The 12,076-nt window shown below is 46.2% G+C and overlaps 1 protein-coding gene across 2 annotated transcripts in view; it reads right to left on the reverse strand.

The window, feature by feature from the left end:
* The window catches only part of Anapc5 (anaphase promoting complex subunit 5), a 33,364-nt gene extending 29,513 nt beyond the window's left edge, over positions 1-3,851 (reverse strand). For both annotated transcript variants that reach the window (XM_021222514.1, XM_021222511.1), the window contains exons 1-4: positions 3,486-3,851; positions 2,396-2,475; positions 1,627-1,736; positions 613-796 (exon numbers count right to left, since the gene is read on the reverse strand). In XM_021222514.1, the coding sequence (XP_021078173.1) occupies positions 613-796; positions 1,627-1,736; positions 2,396-2,475; positions 3,486-3,656 (545 nt within the window). In that variant the 5' untranslated portion in view covers positions 3,657-3,851. The remainder of the gene's footprint in view (positions 1-612; positions 797-1,626; positions 1,737-2,395; positions 2,476-3,485) is intronic.
* Positions 3,852-12,076: the final 8,225 nt, after the last annotated feature.

Below are 12,076 nucleotides of genomic sequence, written 5' to 3' on the forward strand. Positions count from 1 at the left end.
AGTGCTGGGATTAAAGGCGTGCGCCACCACGCCCCGGCCGTTGTAAGCTAATTTTAAGGCATCTTATAGAGATACCTGAACGCCTGTGTTTTAGGAAGCCCTCAAGTGACTCTGAAGTTTGATACTATTGCTTATGAGGGTAGCTGACCCCACAGGAATGAAACTGCACATTCAAACTTAGAAATCTGAGTGGAGTACAGAGACCGGAGCAGGGCTCAGGGAAGCCACCAGGAAAGATGACTCCTAAGGCAGATAACAATGGCCTTATACTTAGGCCCGTCAACACTTCTTAGTTACTACATTCCCAGAAGTGCAGAAGATCATCTGACAGAAACCGTGTCCCTTCAGCCACCCCAAGAATCCCAAAGGAAGGGAGCCATTGAATCCACACCCTGCCCTCCATCTCCTTCCTCCTGTGGACTGCCCACCCGTGCTTCCCAGCCAATCCGAAGCCACAGGACACAAAACCTTACTTGTAGCCTGTGAGCCAACCTCCAGAATCCCCGGGGACAGAAAAGGGACAGCCAGCTCATGTCTAGACCAGAATGGAGTGGAGCGCTTTTAGTTAAGTCGAGTGACTAGAAGAGGAGCCTGACAGGAAACCCAAATTACCTCACAGACACGTCGAGTTCTTCCTTTTCCATCTGTCTCTCTCCGTCCTCTCGATCCATATCAGCGTCTTCCACTGTCTTTTTCTCCCCGTTCTGGAAGTACTGCTGGAGGGCAGTGTACAGCTTAAACACTTGACTGAAAGAAAGTTTACTGTAGGCCAAGATCATGTGGCGCAGAAACAGACCTACAAGATAAGACCACAACAAGGAGACAACATTAGCTGATAGCCCAAGACTCACAACTTACAGCCCCAGTCCTCCCGGAGGACTCCGAGGTGCTGTCCAGTGCTCCTCCCATATGCTCTCCATTCGGCTCTCAGGCCTCTCCCACCTCTAGTCTTTCAGGCCTCCATGCTCCTCACGGCTATTTAAACTCTCTGAAGCTACCATAGTTATTGTATGTGAGTCCAGTCAAAAGCTGAGGTGTAATTACGTTATCATATTTACTGACTTCCCTTTGAACACCTGTCACCCCTCCTTCCAGCACAACTCAGTCCCTGTCAGAGGCAAGGCTACGTCTACCTTATACATCCATGACCTGGGGGCAGCAGATCGATAAACAACTGAGGTCGACTAACATAAAAATGACCATGCAACAGAGTCAGGGGGGGGGGCACAGGACACGGTTAGTAGAAAAGCATCTAAGAAATGTCACGTGTGCACAGACTTCAAATACTAAAGTTTAAGAGCGTGTTGTCACTTACCTCGCCTCCTAAGTGTGGCTGGTGACCCCCACTTACAGTTGCACAACCCAGGCAAGTGGTCCGCAGGACTGTGGAAAGAGCTGAGCGACCCTAAAGACCCCAGGCCCAGGCTAACTACTCCAGGAGACCAGAGCTGCATCCCCACAGGTTACGGTCGAGTAGAGAGCAAAACGGGAAGGCAGTGAATACGAACCGCACACAGCCAGCACCCTACTCTGCTTGCTCCTGTACACTCAAGTCAGCACAGATGCCCCTCAGAACGCCGCTCACTTCAATGGGAACGCCCCCTGCTCTCCAGAGAAATTCCATACCTACTACACTCGTTTTGTGAACCTCTGGTTCAGTTCCAGAAAAAGAATCTGAAAGGTCATCAAAAAATTGTTCCATATCCTTCAATTCGCCTTCAGCCATGAGCTTGATTCTGAAGGAGAGAATCGGGATGCACATTTTAGGAAGGCCCGCTGCACACCCTGCACATTTCATAGTCCTGAATTGCGGACAAGTCTGCTTTAAAGGGGATTTCCAGGTTTGTTTAAAGCTGGGGCTTCTAAGACAAACTTTATAATCCATTTAAAATGTCACTCCCATGTTCCTCAAGAGTATCACACATTGCTAACCTACTGTATTACATTCGTCAAAGTAAAAATGGAATTATCTAAAATAACTAAAAAGGAAGTAATTCCACACAAAATAATACACCTGGGGGGAAGAGAATGTGAACCTAACTTCTAATGTAATCCATTAAAAAAAACATCTAAATAAAGGTTCTTAGGAGAACAACCCCTCGAATAATCATAACTTTCGTTCCCCCATGTATCCCAGCTGGCTTCCAAACTGCTTTGTAGCCAAGGAGGACTTTGAACTTCTGTTCTTCCTGCCTCTAGCCCTTCCTGCCTGTAACCCATGCATGGATTACAGCTGTAGCGCACTATGGCTAGTTTAGTGCTGGGCACAGAACCCAGGCCTTGGGCACAGGAGGCAAGCACTTTAGCAACAGAGGCACACCCCTATCACCTTAGAAAAGACTTAACGCTACCCATTCCTCGGTAACCTTCACCCACCCCTTTGCAGAAAGATCACCTGATCTGCACCGAATTTGCCAGCTGAGGACACGATTCTTCAATTAGCTTGTACAGCTTCGACAGTGTAATATCTGGGCCCTGCGTAAAGGAGAAATAAGAAGGTTAGAGATGGCCGGCAAAGAGCCTCAGGCTGAGAAACAACTGTAAAGAGTCATTTATCAATCATTCCAAACGAGACGTATGGAATCAGGATTTTCCCGACTATTGCAAAACACCAAGACATACTTCACATTTGTGGATTCTTTTGGTTTAGTCAAAGGAATAATCTATTAAAAAAAAAAAAAAAAAAAGGAGAAAGAAAAATGGAACAGGATTTATAGGACAAAGCTCTTTTTCCTTTGTCACTCTTAAACAGGCAACACTGAGCCTGTCTCCATCAGTTCAGTGGACTTAATAATCAGTATCTCCCTTGTTTGTGGCAAAAGTTAAGTGGGAGACTGAGAAGGGCTTTGTGCACAGGGAAGCACTATACAAAGGTGGGTGCTCTAGTTCTCGTGAGTATAAACACATTTCATCGTTTCCTGAAGTGGGGAAGGCTGGCTAACCCCCGAAGCAGTGCCTTCTCCAGACAAGGTTTAAAATTACTCACTGGGGCCATTTTTAGAAAGTCAATGTTTACGCCACTCTCGATGTAACCCAACTCAACTTCTTGGGAAATTGTATTTGACAGCTTATTTTAAAAGTGCCTGTATGGCTGGGTATACGCCTCTAATCTCAGGACTCGGGAGACAGAGGCAGGGGGATCTCTTGAGTTGGAGGCCACCCTGTTCTACGGCTCGAGTTCCAAGACATCCAGGGCGACACAAAGAAACCCTGTCTTGAAAAACCAAACAAACTAAAATAACCTATATGTTAAAATAAAAGCAAACAAACAAAAACCCCCAAACTTATCATTTATAGGAAAAGAGTTAAACCATAGGCTGGTTATCTTAGGATGAAATATCATGCAGTTGCTAAAGAGTGAGTGACAAGGTGAAGCCACGCCCCCAGGGCCCCCCGGGGGCTGGACCTTCCCCGCCCCCCGGCTCGGGGCGGGGCCCACGCGAAGCGCGCGCGCTCGCGCGGGGGAATGGGCGGGCGCCCCTCACCTGCAGCAGCGGCAGGAGCAGCTGGTTGAGCTTCCGCCGCTCCACGAGGCTGACGGCGCCCTCGCCGGTGCGGCCCATCTCGTTGAGCAGCACCAGGACGGCGATCTTATAGGGCGTCACCCAGTCCTTGATGCCAAACAAGTTGGCGTGCACGACCCCGTTGGTCATCATCGGGCTGGAGTCCTGGCTCTTCGTGGACGCCGGCAATGGGGACAGGCCCCTTCCAGGCCTGCCACGCGCCGCGCCCACGAGCCGCCTTTTACGCCATGGCTGCGACCGCCCGGCACCTTAGCCCGCCCAGGACTGGTTCCCACAGCAGCGGGGGCCTCCGTGCCCAGGACCCGCCCCCGGCGGTGCCTTCGACCAGTCAGAGACCAGAAGGGAGACTGACGGCCAATCAAAACAGCCAGACGTGTAGTGAGAGGAGGGGATGGGGGTGGGGCATAGGTGGTGGTACCACAAATCAGTTCCCTACAGAAACGATCGACCAAGGCGACCTGGTTCCTAGTCGACGTGGACAGGGATCTGGGAGGAAGGAAAAGGCAGGGATTTTGAGCAGAGACCGCGTGAACTACTGGCCACGCGTGTGTTTATGTAGTTTGATCTTCCTTCTCGCTCCCCATTTAATTGCATCTTTCCCCTGGCGGCACACGAAGTCGAACAGGACGCCTCGCCTCGTGGATACCAGGGAAGCTCTCTTTAACAAAGACCTTCATCTAAAGCGATGCTTCTCCCCTTTTTGAGACAAAAAAAAAGCTTGCTAAGTAGCAAAACCTGGCCTTGAACTCGCGATTATCTTGTCGACGACCGCGACTGTAGCTGATAGGATTTGAATGATCTACCCTGCCCAAAAGACATTTCTAAATCATTGTATTTAAAAGCAGTGGGATTAAATTGGCATGTTTAAATTATATTTGTATCACTGGATGTGATAGTGCCCACCTCTTTTTTTTGTTTTTGTTTTTCAAGACAGGGTTTCTCTGTATAGCCCTGGCTGTCCTGGAACTCACTCTGTGTACCAGGCTAACCTCGAACTCAGAAATCCGCCTGCCTCTGCCTCCCAAGTGCTGGGATTAAAGGCGTGTGCCACCACGCCCGACAGCTCCCACCTCTTACTCCAGCACTCAGGAGGCACAGGCAGTGGCAAGCCAAACTGGTCTAATAAAGCCAGTTCCAGGCTGGCAGCTAGGTCTGCATAGTAAGACCCTGCCTCAAAAAACACTTTTTTCTGCTGGGCAGTGGTGGTGCACAACTTTAATCCCAGCACTTGGGAGGCAGAGGCAGGCGTATTTCTGAGTTCAAGGCCAGCCTGGTCTACAGAGTGAGTTCCAGGACAGCCAGGGCTACACAGGGAAACCCTGTCTCCAAAATCAAAAGCAAACCATTTATTTCACTCATTCATCATATTAAATTTTTTCGATACAAGGTGTCACCACACAGCCCTTTGTAGAACCTGCCTCTGCCTCCCTACTGCTAGGATTAAAGGCATGAGCCACCATACTTGTCCTTATTCTCCTTTTGTAGGACAAGAGCCCATGTTTTTCTTCAACATCTCACAAATGCCATTTGCAGGCAGCTACATCACTTTGCAAGTGTGATATCCATAGTGAAACAAAAGGTAAGACCATCTTCTTGTGAGTGAATATCTGTTTCCCACTTAATTCACTACAAAGACCAAAGTCTGGTAAATGAAACCCTTAAAACCAACCCCCAGTCTACAGTATTTTCAGTCTGACTTTTCACAATGCCCCTTCTACTTATATGTATTTCTCAAGACACTTAGTTCTCTAGAGCTTAAATTATTATTGTCAGGGTTGAAGAAAAGGTTGTTAAGAGCACTTGCTGTTCTTGCAGAGAAATTGGGTTTGGTTCCCAGGACCCACATGGTCCATCATTCTCTTCTGGCCTCTGAAAGCACCAGACAGCCATGTGGTTGTGAGCCATCATGTGGTTGCTGGGAATTGAGCTCAGGACCTCTGCTAGCTCTGGCCCTGCTCCCTCTGGCCCCAAGATTTATTTATTTATTATATGTAAGTACACTGTAGCTGTCTTCAGACACACCAGAAGAGGGCGTTAGATCTCACTACAGATGGTCGTGAGCCACCATGTGGTTACTGGGATTTTAACTCAGGACCTTTGGAAGAGCTGTCAGTGCTCTTAACCACCATCTCTCCAACCCCCATTTTCATAGCTCTTGAAACAAAAAAATATGTACTATTCAACTTCTGCTGCATACAAACAAATTGGGCCTGTTTTCTTCTGTCAATCCTGTTTTTTTAATAAGTGATATTTATGCTAAGAGATTACTCAGTGGCTAAGCTGCTTTTCCAGAGAACCAGAGTTTATGCCCCAGCACGCACATCAGAGACCATGTAACTATTTATGTAGGGGTGGGGGACTCCTTAGGTTGTTTGTTTTGTTTTTTTGTTGTTGTTGGTTTTTTTTTTAAAGACAAGATTTTCTTGTGGGATGGTTTGTGTATGCTCAACCCAGGAGTGGCACTATTAGAAGGTGTGACCCTCTTCAAATAGGTTTGGCCTTTGGGAGTAGACATAGCACTGTGGATAGGTGTGGGCTTTAAGACCCTTATCCGCAGGGCATGGTGGCATACGCCTTTAATCCCAGCACTTGGGAGGCAGAGGCAGGTGGATGTCTGAGTTCGAGGCCAGCCTGGTCTACAGAGTGAGTTCCAGGACAGTCAGGAGTCAGGGCTATACAGAGAAACCCTGTCTGGAAAAAACAAAACAAACAAACAAAAAAAAAAAACAGTTGCCTTGGTCATGGTATCTATTCACAGCAGTAAAACCCTAACTAAACTAAGACATTCTGTGTAGCTCTAGCTGTCCTAGAACTTGCTCTATAGACCTAGCTGGCTTTGAACTCACACAGAGTCCTGCCTCTGCCTCCCAAGGTCTGGGATTAAAGGCCTGTTCTACCATTGCCAAATTTTTCCAATTATCTTTAACCCAGCTCTGGGAGCTCTGACTCCTCCTCACGGTCTCCTCTGGTACTGCACATATATGCACATAGCTCTACCTAGACAACCACACATGCAAATGATTAAAAAAAAAAAATTAGGGGCTGGAGAGATGGCTCAGCGGTTAAGAGCACTGACTGTTCTTTTGAAGGTCCTGAGTTCAATTCCCAGCAACCACATGGTGGCTCACAACCACCTGTAATGGGATCTGATGCCCTCTTCTGGTGTGTCTGAAGACAGCTACAGTGTACTCATACACATTAAATAAATAAATAAATCTTAAAAAAAAAAAAAAGGTCTGGAGAGTTGACTTAACAGTAAAGAGCACAGCTACAGTGTACTTACATATATAATAAATAAATCTTTAAAAAATATTTATTTTAGTCAGCTGGGTGTGTGGTGGTCACATGCCTTTGATCCCAGCACTCGGGAGGCAGAGGCAGGCGGATGTCTGAGTTCAAGGTCAGCCTGGTCTACAGAGTGAGTTCCAGGACAGCCAGGGCTACACAGAGAAACCCTGTCTCGAAAAACCAAAAACAACAACAACAACAACAACAGTAAAGAGCACTTAATGCTCTTGCAGAGGACGCAGGTTCAATCCCCAGCATCCACAAGACGGCTCACAAACATTTGTAACTCTAGTTCCAGGGACTCCAAAGCCTCTCTTCTGCCCTCAGGTACTGGGCTTGCTCCTGGTGTACATATTTACATGCTAGCAAAAACAGTGAGATGGCTCAGTGGGTAAGAGCACCCAACTGCTCTTCCGAAGGTCCAGAGTTCAAATCCCAGCAACCACCTGGTGGCTCACAACCATCTGTAATGAGATCTGATGCCCTCTGCTGGGGTGTCTGAGGACAGCTACATGTACTTACATACAATAAATAAATAAATCTTTAAAAAAAAAAAAAGAACCTCATATACATAAAATAAATGAATCCTAAAGAAAAAGAAATAAGCCGGGCGTGGCGGTGCACGCCTTTAATCCCAGCACTTGGGAGGCAGAGGCAGGCGGATTTCTGAGTTCGAGGCCAGCCTGGTCTACAGAGTGAGTTCCAGGACAGCCAGGGCTACACAGAGAAACCCTGTCTCGAAAAACAAACAAAAAAAAAGAAAAGAAAAAGAAATAAATAACTGAAAACTAGTAGACTTTGAAGCTATTTTGCTCGGTAGGCAGATGCCTGATTTACATATCTGAGAATACTGAACACCTGGAGCAGAACCACACCAGCTTTTCCTCTGACTCATCAGAGAGTAGCTCTTCATCGTGACATCTGCGGCTCCCATTACAGATGGGAGAGCCAACAGATGTGTCTCTGAGAGCTGGTTCATCTGCTGCTAGTCAAACCCAAACCTTCCCAAAGGGACAGACCCCAATCACAGCACTGGTAAAAACCCTGCCAGAGTTGGGCTGGAGAGATGGCTCAGTGGTCCCAGCAACCACATGATGGCTCACAACCATCAGGAACAGCATCTGATGCCCTCTCCTTATGTGTCTGAAGACAGCTACCGTGTACTTATATACATCATATAAATAATTCTTTTTCTTTTTTTATTTATTTATTTATTTTTTGGTTTTTTGAGACAGGGTTTCTCTGTATAGCCCTGGCTGTCCTGGAACTCACTTTGTAGATCAGGCTGGCCTTGAACTCACAGAAATCCACCTGATTGTGCCTCCCTAGTGCTGGGATTAAAGGTGCGCACCACCACGCCCCGCTCATATATATAATTCTTTGAAAAAAAATTGAAAACTTTTCAGTGGAGAGGGCTGAGTTTTTTGAGACAGGATCTTGCAACATAGCTTGGTTAATCTAACCCTAACATTAGACCTCTCTGACCTTGATTTTATGGCTATTCTCCTGCCTCAACCTCCTAACAACCATGATCATTACAGTGTGTATCTCCATACACCTAGCTTTTTTTTTTTTTTTTTTTTTGAGACTTCTTGCTTCTACCTTCCAGTTTGTTACCACTGGACCATTTGCTATCCTGAAGACAAATCATTTTCCTACTCCATATAATCGACCTTGCCTTGCTCCACTTAAAATCCTTTGGGGGAGAAGGGCAGGGCCAAAATAACAATTAAAAAAAAAATGGAGGCATTGGGGAGGGGCAGTGCAAACAGACATCTCATCAGGTTAAGGACTGGAAACATCAACCCTGCCAACCTGAGTTCCAGCCTCAGGACTCACAGGGTGCAAGGAGACGACGGATCCCCTCAAGCTGTCCTCTGTCCTCCACACCTGGGTTGTGGCATGTGTACACACACACACACAGGTGGGTAGACAGACAGATATAATAAGAATGTATTTTAAAAGAGGCTGGGGATGCGGTTCTATGAGAGAACCCTTGAGGAGCATAATGGGAACCCTGAATCCCATTTCCAGGCCCTTCACAGATCATGTGCTCCCTGCTGCGCCCCGACAACAATCTGTGACCATCCAGAAGAAGCTCTGGGATTCTCACCTATTTGAAAGTCAGCTCCATTGAGGAGCACACAAAATGCCAGTTTCATCCTGAACTGAATCATAGGTGATGAAATTGTTACTTCAAGTTGTTCCTAACTATCTGTCTATAGCATCCTGGTAGCTAAAGAAACGGGAAAGTGAGCCGGGTGTTGTGGCGCACACCTTTAATCTCAGCACTCGGGAGGCAGAGACAAGCGGATTTCTGAGTTCGAGGCCAGCCTGGTCTACAGAGGGAGTTCCAGGACAGCCAGGGCTACACAGAGAAACCCTGTCTCGAAAAACAAAACAAAAACAAAAAAGAAAGAAAGAAAGAAAGAAACGGGAATGTGTAACATTTTTCCGACATTCACCAATACACACTGCTGCTCGATCTCTATTATCCGATTGAGCCTAAGACTCCAGGGCTCACAGCTGATGCAGAGAAAGGCAAGTCAACTTCCCCCTCAGGCCAGAGAGGCACTGGGAGGATGAAGAAGAAAATGAAAAGAACTCAGGCCCTTCCTAAAGATCACAGCCAGCACATTCATTAGAGCCCTAATTACGTGTGCTAATAAGTGACTCACAGAGAGAATCAGCTCAGACCCTGCCTCTCCCTGCTAGAAGTTTACAGGCCAGACAGACAGGCTGACGCTCACACTCATTTACAGACAAGCCAGACACACACCATGCATGCAACGGGACCATTAACTCAGCTGATGTTCAAACCAGGCGACCATTTGGGATGGGGACCTTTGAATGGCCGAGATAAGGACCGTGGCCATGAACATTCCACTTCCAGGCTAAGAGAAAAAGACTGGACAGAAGGATTCTCCACCATTGGCGTTCATTTACAATCGCCGAAGATGACATACAAGCCTCAATCAAAATTGTTCTGAAAATTGCCAACCTTTTGTCTAGTCTCATTCGGGATTCCTTCTATGTCCAATGTTGTGTACCCGTGTGTGATGGAAGGGGTAATCATTGAATCCACGGTCCCCCTGCCTTGACTCCTAAAGGCTGGGATTTCGGGAATAAAGGCCATAAGTGGAGGGTCACAGTGATTGAAACAACTGGGCTAGAGAGATGGCTCAGCAGTTAAGAGCACTGGATGCCTCCCAGTTACACATACCATGGCTTGCAACCGTATGTGACTCCACTTCCAAGGGAAGTCTTCCTTTGGCCCCCATGGCACCAGGCAAACACTTGGTTCACAGACAAATTTTCAAGCAAACACATTCATAAACATAAATATTTATTTATTTACTTATTTACATTGTTTGTTTGCTTGCTTGAAGACGAGGTTTCTCTGTGTAGCCCTGGCTGTCATGGAACTCACTCTGTAGACCAGGCTGGCCTCGAACTCAGAAATTGTCTTGCCTCTGCCTCCCGAGTGCTGGGATCAAAGGCATGTGACCACACACCCAGATGACTAAAATAAATATTTTTTAAAGATTTATTTATTATATATGTAAGTATACTGTAGCTGTCTTCAGACACCTCAGAAGAGGATGTCAGATCTCATTGCGGATGGTTGTGAGCCACCATGTGGTTGCTAGGAATTAAACTCAGGACCTCTGGAAGACCAGTCGATGCTCTTAACCTCTGAGCCATCTCTCCAGCCCCCATAAATATATTTTTTACACTTGATCTTAGCCAAAAGGCTGAGAGGCGATTATATTTTTTAAAAAAATAATAATTGTAAGCCAGGCAGTGGTGGCACATGCCTTTAATCCCAGCACTCAGGACGCAGAGGCAGGTGGATCTCTGAGTTCAAGGCTAGCCTGGTCTACAGAGTGAGTTCCAGGACAGCCAGGGCTACACAGAGAAACCCTGTCTCGAAAAAACCAAAAATTAAAAAATTAAAAAACAATAATAATAATTGTAGCAATCTCTGGGAATTTGAGGTACTGACCATGGTTTTGGGTGATATTTCTGAAAACAACTCTGAATTTTCCAATTTGCCTTTGCTAAAATAAAACGGCATTTTTCTTTTGAGTATCGCTGGCAAGGTTCCTGAAAGAGCTCTTTTTGGCCTTGAACTGAGGATGTTTGTGTTTCAGCAAGCTCAAGTCTGTTTCATTCTTATCTCTTTTCATTTCCGTTAGGATTCAGAATGGCTTTAGCTAATTATTTTTACCATTTGACACTTGAGAAAGGCACTTTCTAGAGCCCGTGTGTAATACCTCAGCTTTATAGGACTTACCTAGCAAAATACAAAGACTCGGGCTCTCTACAGCACCAGGTATAAACAAACAACAAAAGACAAATAAACAAACAAGTAATAAATGAAAGAAGAAGGACCTAAGGCACAAAGCCTCCAGTGAGGAGACCTGGTGTTCAAAGTCATTCTATGAAGGTCCTGTGGAGATCCTAGCCTATCAAAAGGAAGGTCAGTTGGCCTATATGAGATTCTCACAAAAAAACAAAAATTGGGCTTTCAAAATAGCTCAGTCAGCCAGTCAGTGGTGGCTCACACCTTTGATCCCAGCACTCGGGAGGCAGAGGCAGGCGAATTTCTGAGTTCGAGGCCAGCCTGGTCTACAGAGTAGCAAGCTCCAGGCAAGGCAGGGCTACACAGAGAAACCCTGTCTTGAAAAACAAAAACAAAAGCAAACAGAAAAATCAAGTAAATAAAAATGATGTTGAAGAGTTCGCCAAAGAAGAGACTGTTAATAATATTTGAAGGGTTGGAGAGATGGCTCAGTGATTAGAGCACTGGCTGTTCTTCCAAAGTGCCCAGGTTTAGTTCCCAGCACCCACATAGTGGCTCATGACCGTTGGTGACTCTAGTTCCAGGGGATCCAGTGCCCTCTTCTGCCTCCACAAGCATCAGGCACAAACATGATGTCCAGGAAAAAAGACTCATACACTTAAATAAAAATAAATAAATCTTGTACCTGGCCAGGAAAGTAAGCTTATACCAGCTAGCTTAAACAAACACATATTTTTTAAAAGAAATCATTTAAATGAATAAATAAATAAAGAGTATTTGATCCAAACAGCCTAAAGACCAAGGATAGGGGCTGGTGAGATGACTCAGTGGGTAAGAGCACCCGACTGCTCTTCTGAAGGTCCAGCGTTCAAATCCCAGCAACCACATGGTGGCTCATAACCATCCGTAACAAGATCTGACGCCCTCTTCTGGAGTGTCTGAAGACAGCTACAGTATA

The sequence above is a fragment of the Mus pahari genome, chromosome 23 (assembly GCF_900095145.1).
Source record: "Mus pahari chromosome 23, PAHARI_EIJ_v1.1, whole genome shotgun sequence".
NCBI classification, from domain to species: Eukaryota; Metazoa; Chordata; class Mammalia; order Rodentia; family Muridae; genus Mus; species Mus pahari.